Source organism: Nannobrachium achirus (assembly GCF_963921795.1).
Source record: "Nannobrachium achirus genome assembly, chromosome: 15".
NCBI classification, from domain to species: Eukaryota; Metazoa; Chordata; class Actinopteri; order Myctophiformes; family Myctophidae; genus Nannobrachium; species Nannobrachium achirus.
In genome coordinates this window covers 11,188,877-11,209,145 of record NC_137822.1, presented here as the reverse complement: position 1 = coordinate 11,209,145, position 20,269 = coordinate 11,188,877, and the positions used below count along the sequence as shown (strand labels likewise).

Sequence of the window (20,269 nt, the reverse complement as noted above, 5' to 3'; positions counted from 1 at the left end):
CAGGCAATATATATATATTGGATTGTCTATGTTTTGAGCGGTGGTCACACAGTCTCCTAAGCGTGACCGTGTGTCGCTATGCGTCTATCTATGAGTGTGTGTCTGTGGCCTGAGCCTGGCCTGCAGTACCGCTGGGTGACCAGAGAGGTGCTGTTGAGCAGCCTTGAAATGTACATGCATGCACGCACGCACACACACACACACACACGCACACACACACACACACACACACACACACACACACACACACACACACACACACACACACACACACACACACACACACAGCCTTGAAATTAATGGACACCAACGCTCAGTTCACACTGGTGTGATTTTTTATTTACGGAGGCCCCAATAAATATTTGGAGTTGGTAAGGCACGACATCCAAACCTCTAGTTTAATTGTCCTTTTAAGCATTCCTTTATAGTTCTCTCACCATGACAGTTTAGCACACAGGGGCAATTGACCCTTTTCACAGGCATGTCAATAGCAGAGTATTCACAGCTGCATTTCATTAAATTACTGAGTTAATTTAGTTAAGGTATACCAAAGGACAAGCAATAGTCAATACTATTGTCAGTGCTTGCTAACTTAAATGTAAACCAAGCATACACATTAGCTGCAGATCTACGGTATTTACCCTGTTATATGACATCTATGAAAAGGGTCCATACAGCTGCTTCATAATCCCTAGGGAAGATACTGGTTGTAGCTTGCACTATTGGTTAGCTGCCATTTAACATACTGCAGATTGGGCAGCTGACCAAATCAGCCCTTTTATCTCTCCCTCAACCAGCCGGGTAAACACAGGCTGGGTATACAGTATGTGTGATGAATCACATGCTCAGTGTGAGGAAGGCATGGCTCAGAACATGGAAGGAAGGCATGTTGCAGGCATGAATGACTTGGTTCAGCATACGTGGATATTTTAGCGGTGACTGATTCAGCTGCCTTCTGTTCACTAAGTGAGTTTCAAAGTGTGGTCCGGGGATCCAGAGGGGTCCTTGAGAGGGGTTCCTAGGGGGTACCCAGCAGAATTAGTTGATGAAACATAAAAATCTCTTTAACCACTTTAAAACCTATACATCAGCTATTTGAAAATAGTAGATCTACAAGATCTACAACGTGTGCTCGTAGATCTGCTATTTTCCAAAATATCTAGAAAGATTTGGAAAGATTTTTTAACAATACAAATCTTGTATCAGGGTCCCTGGCACAAAATATTTTCAAATGGGGGTTGGTGGCCAAATGCATTTTAATTTGGGGGTCCTTTACTAGAAAATGTACGAGAACTTTTGCCCTAGGAGTTATATGGCAGCTGATCAATTGATATCTGCTCTGAAAATTAGAGTTTAGCCGCAGACTTCAGCGGGATTAGATTAAGGAATTCACCATGTCACACTGGATGAAACTAGGCGGCCAAACATGCCTGCTCCTAACAGTGTGGTAGAATTATTGACTGTGTGGCAATGGATTTTGACGCTCAATTATCTTATCTGGTCACAAAGGGAAAACCGTGACGGACTGTTCAGCATAGCTGCGTGGTTAGGGTTACAGTAGTCTTTTTGGACAGATATACCGTATATCTGCTATAATAATCTCTTCTGCAGATTTAGACAGAATGACAATCCAATGAAGACTAATGTTAAGTACATTTATTCATGTTCTAATTATACTATTCAGTAAGTAAGGAGAAATAATAATTCATGGTTGTGTTAATGTTAAGCAAGAGAACAAACGATCACTTGCCATTCTCCATTGCCAATTCATATAACTTCAAGGGCTGATGTGCGGACAATTTTAATTGGCGCTGAACAAATTGTGTAAGCTATATCATTTGTATACTGTGTGTGTGTGTGTGTGTGTGTGTGTGTGTGTGTGTGTGTGTGTGTGTGTGTGTGTGTGTGTGTGTGTGTGTGTGTGTGTGTGTGTGTGTGTGTGTGTGTGTGTGTGTGTGTTGCATAGCATTAGATTCCAGCACACACTGTTTAAGAGAGATTTGTCAAGTTGACAAGGCTTCGGGCTATGGCTTATATTGTCCTAGATAAGAGTATTTACATCGGTCTGTTCTCTCTCACGCATGTAGAGTATAACAGGTTGTGTTCGGTCTGGGATGAGCAGTCAAAGCAGACATATTGTACTGTATGAACCTGCACATGGATCACATTTCCACTCAGCCTGCCATAGTGGTAAGAGGATACAGAGAGGCCACAGAAAATGCATTATAGTGGACCTTGATAAACAAATTATCACCTGGAACTGTGAATTCATGTGTATGAATGAAAGTGCAATCCAACCAAACCTTTTCGCTCTGTTCCATTTCTGTTCATTAATGCTGGAGAGGAACATGGAGCTCTGTTTCAAATTTCAAACCACGTTTCGTTTCAACCAGCACATCACTGACTTGGAGAACAAAGATGGTCGGGGGTGTTCCTTCGTCCAACTGGGGAGTCGGCCGAGCAAAGGAGATCAAAGCTGCTCTTTAGCCGAGGAGAGATAAGACCTGGTAGTGATTGGGGATCAATTCCCAGCAGCGGTGTTCTGTTGCCCTCCTCAAGCGCAGCATCAATTGAGCAACGGGGAGGGGATCTGCGGGGAGATGGTGTGAATTGAGTCTCTTCTGGAAGAAATATGCAAAAAACGAACAAAACAAAAAAGAAAAATGAAACAGAGGCCGGGTGTGAAGTGGCAGAGGGGGGGAATCGGACTCTTTTTGAGCTCTGATAATGTCTAATTGATTGGGAAGTTGTAAGACACAAAGTGGGATGAGATCTTGATGCTACTCCACAGATAACAAATCGTTGTTGTCGGGTGGAAACCTTGTATGTCGTGGTGAAAATAGCCGATCTACAAGCACACAACGCCTCGCATTGCTGTAGTTGTGGATCTGCTATTTTCTATAGTTTTGCGCGACAGTTTTCAAGGTCAAACTTTGTATAGTCTCGCGTGGCCAGACTGTTGCAAATGCTCCCGGCATACAGTCTGGGGCACGGAAATAGAAACGATGAGTGCGAGATAGAGCGGATGTGACTCAACCGCTCCCTTGGTGCAGTATCAATAACATGTCCTACTGGAAGCGTTATGAGCGTTTCAATATTTTTGGGGGCGTTATTTCGTCTTTCTCTGGTGTTGTTGGTGTTACTTCCATGATGTTTTCAAATGTTTTCTTAAACTATACACGCATAACAAGAATATGCTGCTCAAAATTACTCTGTCTGTGTGAGTGTGCTTCTGTTATGTTTCCAGTGGGACTACAGTTCCGTCAACTTCCGTGCAGCAGTGGCTACTTCCGATACTCGCCGTTCGAGAGCTGCCGTTCCAGACTCTATATATCATTCGGAGATTGTGGAATAGTTGTCTGGCTACGCGAGACTAAACTTTGTATGATGAAGCTTCACTTTACGAAAAAAACATACATGTTTGAAACTTGGAGATACCATCTTTCTGCCTAACAGTGACGAAATGATTTGGATCCAGTGAAGGAGGGTTGGGGGTGGTGGGGGGTGTCTCAGCCAAGCATTTGTAAAGGGCATGTGTATCCCTCAGCGATTTCCAGTATTATCGAGCCACTCGAGAGTAACACCTAAAAATATTTTCATGTATTGCCCGTGATAGGCGTGAAGGCAGGGTCAGGACACTACAGTACGCTACTGTCAGTCTGTGCCCACGGGCTATCGCTAGCGTCTCCGTCTGCAAGTCACCTACACAGTGCAATCCTGTGAACCTGGGTGTTCTTTGAACTCTGAGTGTGTACACATCGTATACTGTGTAGATTAGTACAGTATATTGGCGTATTGCATTAATGCAGAGGTGGGCGCATAGATGGCGCACGCACACACACACACACACACACTAACGTGAGTTATTCCCGTGTGCTCAGCTATATGGATCGCTGCCAATTTTTTATTTTTAGACTTGCTGAAAAACCAACGGGAATACAAGGGTCTTATCTGATGTATTAATGGATCAAATAATATGTCTGGAAATTATGTCATGTTTTGAGAGTAAAGGTCCTTAATATTTTAAATGGTTTGGGCAATTTAGTGTTAGTTATTACTTAACCCATTTGTAGCCGATCCCGAGAATACTCGTGAAAAATACTCGAGTACTCGGAGTGCCGATCCCGAGTATACTCGCGCTATATACCGTATATACAGTAAAGCTGGCAAGCTTACCGTACGGTCCGTTGGAAAGTGCTGGCACGATCGGACTCGCCGATTCATCATCATCGCGGATCCACGTGCACAAAATAGTAATCCCTTAACATGGTAGCCGACGGTCTATCTCATCTTTAATGTCCATTTTCTCCAAAAAACACTTTTGAAGCCAAGGATGGCATTGGATTCTCGCTATAATAACACAAGCTGAAAGGGAACGATCCGCCATTACTCCAACCGCATGGGACGATGACCACTTCCGGTGAATGACGTCATGACGTCAAACAGGAAATGTTTGCGCAATCGACTTCTGGCCTTCAAAATAAGAGACTGCCCGCAGACGGAGCAGGCGAAAGGCGCGCTGGACATTTAAACCGTTCATGTCTGGAGCACTAAATGGGTTAATACTTTAACGTTGCCATTGTAACACGATTTTGTTCTACTGTGCACCTCTGAAGTAAAGGTATGAATGACAATAAATAGGAACTTGAATTTGAACTTGAACTTAATAGAAGGACCTGTAAATTAATATGTATTTGCCCGCAGACCGTCATCTTAAAATATTGTGTGCCAGGGATCCCAGCAGTATTCCAATTTCTTTTCCACGTTATTTCAAGATATTTTTTTAAATTGCAGATCAACACGTTTGTTAGAGATTTTCTATTTTCACCCGCTCATACATACTGTATAGAGTTAAAGTGGTTAAAAAATGTTATGCTCAATTAAATAATTTAGCTGGGGACCCCCTGGAACCCCTCACATTGACAACCACTGCCTTACACAGTGGGAGCTTTTCTTTGTGCAATTCATTTGCCTGAAAATATATCTGATGACACAAACTGTTGTTTGTGTCGTCAGTACTGTTCATTCACACCAGGGGTCGACATTATAATTGGCCCGCTGGCCCGTTTGAACTTTTTAGAGTGACAGGGCCACCAGAACTCAACAGGGACTTGCCCGTTGGGCCAGTGAATTTAATGCCTTTAAAATAAAACGGATAAAAATGTTTATCTAATTTCACATCAGTATTCCTTGTGGTACTGTTTAGTAATAATTTCGGTGAAATCGTCTCGTAATTACCGCTAAAATATAACGTTGCGTGATCCCGATCAAAGACGAGCAAAGTTTCCTTCTGCGTGCATCGCGCGTGTGTGTGTACATCAGCTGCAGTCACAGTTACACAAGGCAGAGCAGCCAGAGATGGGACGTTCGTGAACGAATCGAGTCTTTTGAACGGCTCTTTGAAATGAACGTAGCTATAGTAACTAGAATGAGCCACAGAGCCAGTCTTTTGAACGGCTCTTTGAAAGGAACGGATCCCAGAGATCCGGCTCACTTCAAAGAGCCATAAATCCCATCTCTACAGTACTGTAGCTAATGCTGCTAACAGCGTTAGCTTCCAGAGATTGTTGAGCGGAGCGCTGTTGCCCTGCTGTTCAGTATGTCCAATGTCACCGCGTGTCAGAATCAGAAAGTACAATAGACAAGTTATGTTCTTGAAGTTGGGGAAAGGTCCGGTACTATGAGAAGATCATCTTCTCATTTGATGAGAATGGACTGAGTGTCTCAGTGTCAGAGATGGATGGATGAGGGACATACAGCTTAGCATGTAACAGAAGAGTGGGAACTTTGATGTCAAATTTGGCAATTATTTTCCTAAATGTTGCATACATGATTAGAACACGATTGAACATTCCACAGTTAAGGTCTAATATTTTTATAATTGCTGTCCTATGCTTCTATCTTCTGTATAACTGACTAGCTGGAGCAGGAATGTATACACAGTTTGTAAATATGATGCAATTAGGCCTATGCCAGAATAAACCATTAGCCTTGGATCAAGAATATCATAGATGTATTTTATTTAAAATGTTATATCATCTATAAAATACAGCTTTGTAGCCTTGATCCTATGCTAATTAACCCCACATTAGGAGATCCTGATAAGGCAGACAGACAGCTGTCAATCTGGGCTGGGGCCCTCACCAGTTAAACAGGCTACAGCTGTTGTTAAGAGTAGGCCTACATGTTATTGAATCAAATGAGTTGTTTTATGGGGAATGATATTTTGAATGGCAAAAGGGACAGGACAGTACAGTTCACTCCTATGTCCTATGTATTCCATTCATTAAAAAAAAGACGCTAGTATTGAGGATGAAGGAGGACGCAAGTTTTGCACACACACACGCGTGTCAGGGCCAGTGATCATCAAAATCCACTGGCCCTGAGGGCCAGTAGTAAATTTCCCTTAACACAGCGGGTGCCCACGAGGTGTCTACGCGACAATTTCTTTGATGTCGCTGGAGGCCCACGACGCGTTGGACGCGTTTACTGTAATTACAGTATAACTTTATATCTCACCGTTAGGTCGGGGCTACGCCTGGATGTAGCCCATTAGCCGCTAGTCGCTTTGAGTCGACGCTGAGAGCATCGCACGGCCGTTTTTCTCCGTATACTCCAATGCATTTCCCCATCTTTAAAGCCCTTTATCTCCTATGTTTGTTTTATGGCTAAAACTGTGGCGGCGTGCGGCAAAATGTCCAAATTTTGATCGGCAGTTAACAGCTATGATCAACACTAGCCCATACAGTAAGTTACACAATAACATCCTGTCTGCGCTCATGTGACCAAGTGACGTCATCACGCATGCATTGATGCAACAGGGCCTCGTATTCTTCTATGGAAGTGCTATGGGGGCACTCAGAGGGGATGACTGGCGCCTCCTGGTGGGCAGTCGATGTGTTAATGTCTACCCCTGCACACAATGCGGATGTTACGCGATGAGAAACGTCATTTATATAATTTATTTGGAACCAGGTTGATTTTTTTCTGAGCTTCTGCACCGCAAACAAAGGCATCGACCTATACAAATGAGTATTTTGCATTTTCGTATCATTTATTCGTCATGCCCATAACTGTGGAATCATTAGTTTCTTTTTCTTTTGTTGACCTTTATTTATTTAGAGTAGCTATAGCAACTTTAAGTAGCAATACACTTACACAGGTTAGTAAAACAACACACAACTAACTGGTTTAGCCAAAACATGCAGTCACAGTGGCAACAATTGGGATGATCTCTGACTGATAGCTTAGTTTTTCGTACCCCATATCTATCGGACAGTGAAATAATTATTGACATAAATAAACAGAGGAAACATCTTGTAAGTTTTAATAGTATTTGGGTTTATTCCAGGAAAGGGATCTTACAAGCATCAGAACGACATGGTTCCAGATCAATTATGTTTTACGTTAACACAGTGATACAAAGGTTTTATACACAGTGTGGGTTACGTATGACGTCTTTACGTCAAGCCGTCAGTCGACATATTAATGTGCTCTGTTTCCTAGGGAACTAGGGTTGGCGTGACACCAGAACTTTAAACAACTCCTGGGTTAACTTGATATTATGGCTTTCTGTGAGACATTCTACCAAAACAATGTTGATAACAGCCTCAGAGGCACAGACATTTTAACCAAAGCTCACTCACACAAGGTCTGCTGGCTACCAAATATATAATACAAATGAAATAATATCAAGAGTGATAAATACACTCCATCACTGACCACCCACTACAATATGCGATTATATACCCACCACCCACAAGCAAAATCATGTAATTTCAGTTTTCCTTTACTTTAGTTTTTTTCTTCTTTTTTATTGTATGTAGGTTCTGGTGATTGATCACCAAATATATTTTTTGAGTTAAACTTCCCCCTCCTCTCCTCTCCTCTCCTCTCCCCTCCCTCTCGTCTCCTGCTCTACCATTCCATCCCCTCTCCTTCTTTCTACCAGGCGGATGCAGCCACCAGTTTTCTGCGAGCAGCTCGTTCAGGGAACCTGGACAAAGCCCTGGACCACATCAAGAATGGCATCGACATCAACATGTCCAATCAGGTAAGACGCACTCTAGTCATGTGTGTCCGGATTCCCTGAGCGGGCTGTTCGCAGAAAACTGGTGGCTGCTTACGAGTAGCCCGTTAAGGGAATCTGGACAGAGTTCTGGACCACATCAAGGATGGAGTCAACATCAACATGTCGACGCAGGTAAGATACAACATCAACATGTCCAGGTAAGATACAGTATAGTTACAGTATAGTGCAGTGGTTTTCAAACTTTGAGATTTGAAGGACTCCTCTTAACTTTGAATGTTTACAAATGGAACCAAATGGACCCTAACAGGTCCATTTGGTTCATTTGTACACTGTCAAAGTGACAGACTTGTAAGGGTCAATTTAGACCCCCATAAAGGAACCTAGAGAGTTCCTGAAATCCACTTTGAGAACCATTGGTATAGAGTGTGTGTGTGTGCGTGCGTGCGTGTGTGTTATGTGTGTGTGTGCGCTCGCGTGCATGCGCGTTTGTCATTATTGTGTCTTATTGTGACTGTCTTATTGTGGCTGCGGTGAGAGCCTAAGTATGTTGTAAAGTGGACTCAGTGTTAGATTACATCTAATCTCTCAAGAACAGATTCTGTGCTGAATAGGTACAAAACAGAGAGAGTGCTGTTTTTCCCTTTTCTTTGACGATGGGTTTGTATCGTAGCAAGATAAGACGGCGTGACAAACCATCTTATAAACCTTCGAAATACAGTTTTCATCTCAGGGGTCACCGCCTGGACATGGCGCTAGTATGTTGCAGGGACTTACCCCAATATAACCCTTGATGCTGAGGACCAAGCAAGGAGCTATACTGGGTCCCATCTTTATAGTCTTTGGTATGGCCCGGCCGAGGAATCAAACCCTGACCTCCCAATCTCAGGGTGGCCACTGAACTGGTATATTGTATCATAGCCAACACAAATACAACAGATCTTAATCGATAAAATAACAATAATTTGAACCCTACAGCCTCTATCATAGTCCAAGGTGAAGAGCTATCACCTCACCGCGGTGTAGTTTTCTAGCTATCAAGATTCTAGGCTACACCGCGGTGAGGTGATACCTCTTCACCCTGGACTACGATAGAGGCTTAAGCGTCCCTATTCTGGGCAAACATTCAGTGGAAATAGCCGATATACAGTACAAGCTCGCAGCACATCGCGTTTTAGATCGGCTATTGTCTACTTAGATATTCAGTGAAAGCAGGAGGGGGCCTTAGTATACACTCCTGGGAGGGGGGGGGGCTTTTGATGATTGTTTCGATTGTTGTCAGTCAGTTCCCCATGCGTTTGATGTCTTCTACAGCAGATGAAAGTGTTTTACCCATTGCCCAGGAATTCACCAGCTAGCCTAGGAGGATACAGTACCATCCTTTACTTGAGTCTAATGATACAGTTGCCGTGGTAGGGAACTGGGAAGTGACATTTGGTGAATGAATGGATGGGGAATATCTTTACACATAAAGTCCTGTGAGCAGGCTGGTGCCTTCAGCTGGAGTGAACACCCACTCATTCAGTCGGTTGAAATTACTATTATGACGGAGCTCTCACATGCCAGCCCATGCAGTGTAAACAGACAGCATATAATATGAATATTAGAAAAGAGATTAATATGCCGATGTGTAAATAGGGCTTGCATTTTTCAGATTAATATTTTGCAGACCGCTATGTTTGCCTCCACCAAGGAGGTCATGTTTTCACCTCGATCCTTCTTTCTGTCTGTCTGTTAGAAGGATATCTTGAGCAGAGCAGTTAGGATATGAACGGATTTGCAGTTTTTGCACACATCTTGGTTGAAAGGAAGAACTCATTACATTTTGATATCCCCCCTCAAGTAGTGTTGTGTTCTGAATAGGGCTGTCACAATTATTACATAATCGTCTAATCTTAATTATTTGACATAATCGCGATTATTTTTCATAATTGTCATAATCGTTTCCATGTTTAAAAATGTTCATATGTTTTTTCTTTGTTAAAAATGTTTTTTTTTTGTTAAAGTAAAAAAGTGTGGAAATAGCATAGCATAATTGTGGAAATAGCATAGCTCACGTTGTGAGCTTGTAGATCGGCTATTTCCACTATTAATGTTCTTTTTTAAGTATAAAGTTGTCAAATATGTCAGTAATTTCTTTGTATATTTAGGTTATGTGTCATATCTACCATGTGTAACTTAAAAGCCTAAAAGCCAGACAAATGTAATTGTCAACGACAAAAACACAATTAAATCATTAATGACAATTAATCGTCATGTAAAATCTCATAATCGTGACAGCACTAATTCTGAATGTATTCATGTAATCTATAATTTCTTGTGTCTGCTCTGCTCACAACTTTTATTTGTTTAATAAACGCACCGAATGTGATCTACTCATTCAGGGACCACCTGTAGTGGATTCACAGACCATGCCTGTAATCTAGTGTCATTTTGAAGCACTTAACCCCAGCGTGTGGGGAAAACCTTTGCCGAAAATAGCAGCTATGTTCAGAGAAGATATTTAGTGTAGTAGAGCGTAAACTGAAAAATGACTACTAGTAGAGAGCCTTGAGGGACTCCGGTCGCAACAATGGTGTCGCTAAATGATTTTTTTTGGGCGCACGACACCATTGTTTGACAGAGTACGAATTAGGCTTCAGGCTTTCATGCTATTTTTAAGGGCAGATACAATTCTCCGGTCCCCTTTTGCTCTCACCCCCCGGTAGATGCGTTGTCGTAAAACTTCAGACAGAGGCGAGGCAGAGATGGTATTATTTCGGTGTGATTCATGGGATTGTTATGTTGAGACCTGTCCTTGTTAAATCAATGACCCCTCATGCTGCAGTGCTGTCTGCCCTGTCTGTTCCAATACCTGTATCCAATCATATATATATCGTCGTTGTCGGATGGAAACCCTGTATGTCCAAAACCGTTCGTTTCGTATTTATCATCTAAAAAATGTGCTAAACTAGTGAAAACAGCCGATCTACAAGCACACAACGCCTTGCACCGCGAGGCGTTGTGTGCTTGTAGATCGGCTGTTTTCACTAGTTTTGTGCGACGGTCTTGTATGAAGAAGCAGAGCTTTGCTTTACCAAAAAACATACTGGAGATATGAGGTTTCTGCCCGACAACGACAATATCCATCCATCCATCCATTCATCCATCCACCCATAGTATGTGTGTGTGTGTGTGTGTGTGTGTGTGTGTGTGTGTGTGTGTGTGTGTGTGTGTGTGTGTGTGTGCGTGCGTGCGTGCGTGCGTGCGTGCGTGCGTGCTTGCGCGCGCGCGGCTGTGCACGTGCTTGCACATAACAGACATACAGTATATCCCCGCGTGTGTTCCCCCCTGGCATGCTGTATGTTGTTCACGTGTGTCTCCCCTCTCATGTGTGCGCATGCTCCCAGAGCGAGTGTGGTTACCCATTAGAAATGAGTGACACTGCAGTATGAAACAAGGGCACCACAGGAACCGTATTGACTCTATATGAGATCAGTAGACAGTGGACGCCTGGTGGCCACATGTTGCATTGCGGGCACAGCTCAGCACAGACTGTACCCGTATAAAGTGCAGACATGCCAGACGGACAGAAAGTCAAAGAAAATAAATAAATAACGATCTGCAAAATAGCCAATCTACAAAAAAAGAAAAGAAAAGGCAAAGCTTAAAGTAGCCGATTGTGCAAGCTCACAACGTGTCGCAAGATCAGCTATTTTGGGGTGAACGACACCCTCGTACGGCGATCTATAAATGAAGTCCGTCTGCCTCCCTCCCTGTCCCTGCTCTGTGCTCCTCCTCAGTCTGCAGGCTGTGCAGTTTGTAGCCACGATCCTCTGTTTATTTCCAGCGTGTTATTTTTAGAGACGATGACTAGACTACTGATGCACTGTATGGTGGTCGGAGAGGAGGGAGAGGAGGTGCTTTGGGCACTGTTATTAGTGGGCAATAAACTGCATCCAAGCGGGATGAGAGACTTCCATTTCTTTTTTCTTTTTTTTTTAAACTGAAATTTTATTTGCAGACTAGAAAAGAAAATTCCTACGAAATTTTAAGCGTGCCTGCAGCTCGCTAAGTGTGTGCATTCGTGTAGCATTAGCATTTTTAGACAGTACAATGCTGCAAACTGGAGTTATGGCTGTTTAAAGCTCAGCCAATAGGAAGAGAGGTGATGGTGATTATGGTGATTATTATGTCGTTTTTTGCCATTGCATGGCAGGCACAATAAATTATCACATGCATCACAGTACAGGGTTTACATTGTTGTACAATTTAATTCAAATGTCTCATTTCAGTCCATTTCAAAGTTTGTTATCAGTGGGGTCATCCTGTTGGGTGTTATACACAGTCAGTGTTTCCCATTTCTACAGGAATAGGTTTTCTATTCTTGTAACCTAGAGTTTGTGGGTAAATCTCTCCCATCATGTATATTTCCTCCACAATGCACAGCTACTGATCACAAGTAGGGATGGGACAATATGAACATTTCATATCACGATTATTGTGACAAAAGAAAACGTGATTTATGATATTATCACAATAATCAAAATCCATTATCCTGGGGCGGAACATTTGCCAAAAAATAGCCTATTTTTTGGCAAAGACATTTGCCCCCAAAAAAAAAGACTGTATCGAGTTAGTACGTATAAAAGTACCTTTTACCAATTATAGAGGGTTTAAGTGGTACCGGATATGCAGCTCGGCAAATAAAAGGTGAATTGATCCCAGTGTATGACGGAGGACGATATCACGATAAATGTAATCTCCACGATACGATTATCGTGAGTGTTTTTTACCACGATAAACTATAATATCGCGTATCGTCCCATCCCTAATCACAAGTTGGAGGGTCAGAGACTTTCATTTCTTAAACTTTGGCCCCAAATCTCTACTGGTCCGGCAGCCTTTACCTGTTTTGAACGACGTTATCTCTTCCAAGCTGTGGTTTGAATGGGAATTATATGGCCACAGAATATTGTATTGCTTTTCGAGTAATTACTTGATTTTATATTAGTAGATCGTTCCCATTGAGCGGAGAAACATAAAGAATGCAGATGTTTCAATATAGTTGTTCTGCCTGATACAATGAAGGGATTAACATACTTCCATGCTCCGTGGGATGTATAAAAATGCTCAACAGGCCCAGTTGACCTCAATTTCAGATGGCAAGAGAAATGGATCTAAGTGACTATGATAGAGGTTTCATTATTGGGGTGTGGATGGTACGAGCTTAAAAGTAGTAATGCGTAACTACTTGCTGTACAGCAGCGAGTACACTGGTTCTCAACCTGTGGCCCGGGGCCTTGAGGGTGTTGCAAGTGTGGGCCCCCAAATTAAGTGGTCAGATGGGGGGGCCACGAACGCTTTCAAGATTTTTCAAGTGAGCCCTGATCCAAAAAATTGAGCTATTAGCGATTTTAAGCTCGCTACGGCAACGGCAGATGACAACGGTAATCGGAAATGATCCGCGCTCGATAGATAAACCTGACGTCGCCGCGGCCGTCTCTACTACGGCAGAAGGTCCCTTCCCACGTAGCGCCTACTCCGTCTGCTGCGTGTACGTGTCGCCATGGGAACCAAAGCGTTCAGTGAAAGGGGTGGGAACCCGTCGCCGCCGAGGCTTTGCTTAACCATTTTGATCGCTACGGCGATTACGTCATAGCAGCCGTAGTCCGCCTGGCGTTGCCGTCCTGAAAATCATCTAGCTTAATGTCGCTAATAATAGTCAATTGGAGCTGTGAAGTGACCTTTTGGTCGATGGGACGAGATGAGTAAATACTACAGTTAAAATTACCGTCTAAAACAGAGGTTCTCAACCCTTTTCAAGGTCCATTGTTTATTCGCCACTTGAGCCACGGACCACCATTTGATGAAATTTAAGGACTGTCCATACTCTCTCCGAAACCGAACTTCTCGTCGGAAAGGTCCGGTTCAACTACAAAATTACGTCACTCGGAACTTCTGAAAAGCATTATCCCGAATTAAGAGTTCGGAGAGCTGCGCGTCTTGGAAAGTCGGAACTCTCCGACGAAAAGTTCGGTTTCGGGGAGAGTATGGACAGGCCTTTAGCCTTTCAGACCCAAAACTAAGGTTGGATGAGATTTTGTCCACAATTCCATACTGTTTTGGTTGTGTTAGGAGAGAGAAAGGGCTCACTTTGATCAAAATAACAATTCTTCTACATTCTCTAATAGTGTAGATTTCTTGTAAACAATAATTTAACTCTTGAGAGCGTAATATGAAACTACCGTACGGGTCCATTTGGTTTCACATTACGCTCTCAAGAGTTAAACATCTATGAGGGTCCATTTGGTTACCAACTCTCCATTTAGCTGGGGACTACCTGGAGTCCCCGGACCACTGGTTGAAAACAACTGGTCTAAAAGCGTACATTCAATGATTATGATGATGCTCGTACATTAGTGCGTGATTAATGTGTGATGTCTGTATAATATATGCTGTATATATGTTTTAATGACTTCATTATAGCCTTGCGTTGCCAGACTCTGCCGGCAGGGGGCGGAAGAGTGTCTGGCAACGCGAGGCTAACTCCATTATCCCCCCACTCCTAGAATGGTCTCAACGGGTTACATTTGGCGTCTAAAGAAGGTCACGTCAAAATGGTTTTGGAACTACTACACCATGGTATTGAGCTGGAAACCACCACCAAGGTACTTTTTATCCTTAAACTATGTTACTTATTGTTTTACTTGATACAATGTTATTTTTTTCCAGTCTGTATGGTGGAGTAGCATGTCAACTTGATGAAGCCCCCACGTGGGCGAAACGGTGTTCATTTTGGTTGAGATAAAAAAGATGGGAGAGCAGTTTATCGTGTGCGTGCGGACACTGCTGACACATTTTCCCTCACTTGACTATTTTTGGGTCCAGCACTGTGTTTAAAGAACTGTGGGGATGTGCATCCTAATCTAAAGGCTGAAAAACAGCCAAAAGGGCACGCACATCCAAGGCCATAATATAGGCTGGGTGCTGGACTAATCAAAAGCATACAGGTAAGAAATAAAAGAGTCCGCACACCAACTTGCTGCTCCCAAGCTTGATATTTACTATGTGCGTATCGTCGTTGTCGGGTGGAAACCTTGTGTGTCCAAAACCGTTCGTTTTTATCATTTAGAAAAATGAACTAAACTAGTGAAAACAGCCGATCTACAAGCACACAACGCCTCGCACCGCGAGGCATTGTGTGCTTGTAGATCTGCTGTTTTCACTACTTTTGTGCGACGGCCTTGTCTGGTAAAGTTTGGCTTTACTTCGCGAAAAAACATACAAACATACAAACTTTGGAGATACGAGATTTCTCCCCGACAGGGACGATATCCTACCTTTTTTCAGAGTATGTCAATACAATAACTGGGGTGCTTGTATTTGGACTCCCTTCTATGGACATTTAGATAAAGAATTCAATGTGTGTGCGTGTGCGTGTGCGTCTGCGTGTGCGTGTGTGTGTGCGCGCGTGTGTGTGTGTGCGCGTGTGTGTGCGTGTGCGTCTGCGTGTGCGTGTGCGTGATGACCCTCAGAAAGGGAACACGGCCCTCCATATCGCGGCGCTGGCAGGGCAGGAGAGGGTGGTGGCGGAGCTGGTCAACTACGGTGCCAACGTCAATGCACAGTCACAGGTGAGTCATCACGGTGGACAATTATAGATCCTGTTCTATACCAAAAATAACCTGCACACACAGTAAAACTCTCCTAACATAGTGTCCTTATGCTGGGGTGAACATTTTGGCAAAAGATTGCAGATCTATAAGCTATTTTTGCCAACGGTGTTCATTTTGACAGCAAATTTAGATTTCGTTTTAGTCATGTGGTCTTTGGAGTTCAATTCAATTTAGTTGTATTCATATTTCAATCATCTGAAATGTTTTAGTTTGAGTCTAGAGGATTTTTGTCGAATAAATCTACACAGTTGATTTAGTCGGCTAAAACGTATTTTGGCGGGCCGTGATGGCATCGTAATGCCTGATTTAGGCTGCATGTCGAAAATAGCCAATCTACAAGCTCACAATGCGGCGCGCTCCGACGCATTTTGAGCTTGTAGATTGTCTATTTTTGACCTGCGACACCTGCGCGCAACCAAACATAAAGGGATTCAGTGTTTTGCTCAAGGACACTTCGACACTAACTCTGGGGGAATCTGGGATCGAACTGGGAACCTTGTGGTTTTCCATCTGTCCGGTTTTCCATCGGACGCTCTATTCTGAGCCACTGCCTCCTCCAGTTCTTCTGAAAATCCTCTTAACATGATATTAAAACGAAATTGTCTTGTTATTGTCCATGAAATTAACACTGTTTGGCAAAGAGATTTGAATAAAAAAAGGATGTGACTGACCCCTGGGGGACAAAGGTGAACAAAGCTACAGTACATATACAGGGTTTAATTTGCATGCCTAATGGCAAGGGTTAGTTTCATTTGTAAAAATTTGTGTAAATTAGGTGCGTGCGTGCGTGCGTGCAGTACATTTGTGCATTTTTATTGCGACCGTCAGGTCGCACTTACTATCAAAACCTCCACAAACTGTGAGTCAGTCAGTCAGTCAGTCCGTCAGTCTGTCTGTCACACCTCATACGTCACACTATTGCCCTGCTCACATCTCCGCAACCGTTGCCCCGATCCATGCCAAATTTTTCACACACACTCCTTGCCTGCCAAACTACAACCTCCAAGGACCCCCGGAGCTCCAGGGACCCCCAGGTCCCTGGGGGACCCCCAGATGTAAAAAATGACCAAATGTGCAAAAATGACCAAATGACCACCCCAACGGGGCTGCTCACGGGGAATTCCCGGGGACCACCGACTCCTGGTGCTCCAGAACGGATGCCAAAGTGGTGGCGCCCCCAGTGGAGGACCCCCTCCACTGCAGCTCACATAAAATGCCGTAACTCGGGCTAGGAGCGTCCGGGAGAGCCGGGGCCGGTACCTATTCGTCCGCCAAGGCAACGCGGAGACCCCACCCCTCATTTCTCACATGGCCCTCTTCTAGCGCCACCATGAGGCCGATTCTTGCAAAACACATTTTTGGACACTGCTCCTACAGATTTCGCCCTAAAATCACACAAATCTGTACACACTATGTCTACACTCATGTCATCAACATGGATCTGTCCCATATAGCGCCACCATCAGGCCGATTTTTTCAAACACATTTTTGGACACTGCTCCTACAGATTTTGCCCTAAAATCACACAAATCAGTACACAGTAGGTCTACACTCATCTCATCAATATGGATGTCCCATATAGCGCCACCATCAGGCCGATTTTTTGAACCACATTTTTGGACACTGCTCCTACACATTTTGCCCTAAAATCACGCTGCGACCTGACGGTCGCTTATCTCCCGATTAGGGAGTCTTACTGGTAAGCATGCACTACAGCACAGTACGTGTGTTTGCCCTAACAGAAAGGATTCAGTCCTCTCTACATGCACTATGTGTGTTTGCCTTAACAGAAAGGATTCAGTCCTCTCTACATGCACTATGTGTGTTTGCCCTAACAGAAAGGATTCAGTCCCCTCTACATGCACTATGTGTGTTTGCCCTAACAGAAAGGATTCAGTCCTCTCTACATGGCAGCCCAGGAGAATCACTTAGAGGTGGTCAAGTTCCTCCTGGAGAACGGTGCCAACCAGAGTCTTCCAACAGAGGTAAGTGTTCACTGCTAGCGGTCATCTTCTTTTACAATTGCAAACAAAAATACATGTCTTAAAATGGAAAACTTTGATTTGTCGTAGAATGATCCGTCGGTCCATCCTCTCCTGTCATGTCTTCCTTACTCCCTTCTCTTTCTTTCTCTCCTCTAGTCCAGAGGAGGAATTGATAGATACATCTACGCCAAGATGAAGTAGAATAGACGTAGCATGTCTTTTGTGCTGGTACTGTAGCTATGAAGATTTACAATGAAGGACATGACGGTTGCTCTGCTCGGCCAATAGACTGGTGATTGACAGGCCTAATCTACAGTAGCCTACTTTCTCTTGCCCTGTAACTGTACCTTAACTGCCGTGCTGCCTTTGGCAACATATCACTAAAGGTCTTGTCTTATCTCATCTAGGGATGGGACGATAAGCGATATTATCGTTTATCAAGATAAAAAACACTCAAAATAATCGTATCGTGGAGATTTACTTTATCGTAAAATCGTCCTCCGTCATGCACTCGGATAAATTCACCTTTTATTTGCCGAGCTGCATATCCGGTACCATTTAAACCGTCTATTGGTAAAACGTACTTGATACAGTCTTTTTTTTCACTCTCTACCAAATCTCTTATCCAAAAAATAGCAGTAGATCTGCTATTTTTTGGCAAATGTTCCGCCCCAGGATAATGGATGTTGGAGATATTTTGATTATTGCGATAATATCGTAAATCGCGATTTCTTTGGTCACAATATTGTGATATGACATTTTCATATCGTTCCATTCCTAATCTCCTCCCCTGTCCTGTCCTGTCAGGATGGCTTCACGCCCCTGGCGGTGGCCCTGCAGCAGGGCCATGAGAACGTGGTGGCGCTGCTCATAAACTACGGCACCAAAGGCAAGGTCCGCCTCCCGGCGCTGCACATCGCCGCACGCAACGATGACACGCGCACCGCCGCAGTGCTGCTGCAAAACGACCCCAACGCAGACGTCCTCAGCAAGGTATAACTAAGCCTGTGTGCATGTGTGTGTGTGTGTGTACTACACTTATGAGGGCTAGATGTCCCCGCAAGTATATCTATATAACTAGTAAGACACCTCAGGGTGACTTGCGACCTCAGGGTGACATGCGAGCCATCTGGCCACAGTGGCCAGTGATGTATATGGGACCAGTTACTCATATATGGAGACCCCTTCATGATAGTTATGTTATGTCAAAACATGCCCATATATGGACATTACCAAATATGGGCTTTCCCATATGTCCTTAATATTGATAACATAATATCCTTAATAATGTCCTTAACACTTATGTTGCAATGATTTTTTCCGGCCAATGTCCCGCGTTGCCATGGTTACCATAGACTTCCATGTAATTGTGCAAGTGTGTAAAAAGTGCACGCCCATGCCTAGATGATGCACCACGTGTGTAGATGCTGTTCACAGCTTTCAAACAAAAAAATCAGCTTGGAAATCCGTGCAGGCATTCATGATTTATCAGCCATTATGTTTTCTTCAGATGTAAACAAACATGGCTGCCATGTTTGAAAGAATGGGTTGGTATGGGGGTTAAACATGCAATTTCGCGATCGCGATCATGCCTAATACATTTCTGGAGGTCCAAAAAAAAAATTTGAAAAAAAAGAAATCTCCATGTATGGGCATAAAAGTTTTTTTTTTTTTTTTTTTTTTTTGGGAATGACCATATTATATGGACTTTTATACCCTGAGAAATCTCGTAGCTTGTCTGACTGTCAGTACAGGAAGTGATGTCACGTGACATCCTTTTTATGCCCATATATGAGTAATTCTGTACCACATCACTGTGACTCACTGACATCACGTGACATCACTTCCTGTACAGACAGTCAGACAAGCTTTCTCAGGGTAAATGCGACCTTCGGTCGCAATTAGACGTTGAGAAATGGACCGTGTGAGGACTATTTCTCTGGACCCCACAAGTGAACTATTTTCACAGTTAACAAAGATCTTTAGAGCTAATCTTACATTTATGAAAAGATACAGGTTGGGCCCATGCAGGGTTAGGATTAGGCATGTAGTGGTCTGATTACATTTAAACCATTTATTATATAGATAGATGTGATGCATCATAGAATTAAATCGTTACCTGATGAATCGTAATTGAATTGAGGGTAGTGCCAATGCAAACCTCTAAATTATATGTACAGTAGTAATACTGTACTGTACGTGTGTGTGTGTGTGTGTGTGTGTGTGTGTGTCTGTGTGTGTGTGTGTGTGTGTGTGTGTGTGTGTGTGTGTGTGTGTGTGTGTGTGTGTGTGTGTGTGTGTGTGTGTGTGTGTGTGTGTGTGTGTGTGTGTGTGTGGGGCGTGCTTGTTTGTTTTCACACACAACGTAAATGTGTGTACTGGACATGTTTGTGCAGGTGTGCATTTTGTCTGAGTGCAAACTTAACACGTTAAGATGTATTGGGCTGAAGTCATCAGTCGGAATAACGTACGCCGCACTGCTGAATCAGTGGAACAAAAATGCTACGGCGTCAGCGGTGCATGTGACTGCTTTACATGAATCAGCTAAACGAACCAGCTGACTCCCACTCCTGGTAAACAAGAGCAAGCGGCTGTCA

General features: G+C 43.4%; 1 protein-coding gene across 1 annotated transcript in view; it reads left to right on the top strand.

The window, feature by feature from the left end:
* LOC308299606 (uncharacterized protein) overlaps nucleotides 1-20,269 on the top strand; it is a gene marked incomplete at both ends in the record, with an annotated part of 155,105 nt that overhangs the window by 62,511 nt on the left and 72,325 nt on the right. The window contains 5 exons of the mRNA XM_080743401.1: nucleotides 7,952-8,053; nucleotides 14,581-14,679; nucleotides 15,547-15,645; nucleotides 17,574-17,672; nucleotides 18,480-18,665. Of these exons, the coding sequence (XP_080599527.1) occupies nucleotides 7,952-8,053; nucleotides 14,581-14,679; nucleotides 15,547-15,645; nucleotides 17,574-17,672; nucleotides 18,480-18,665 (585 nt within the window). The remainder of the gene's footprint in view (nucleotides 1-7,951; nucleotides 8,054-14,580; nucleotides 14,680-15,546; nucleotides 15,646-17,573; nucleotides 17,673-18,479; nucleotides 18,666-20,269) is intronic.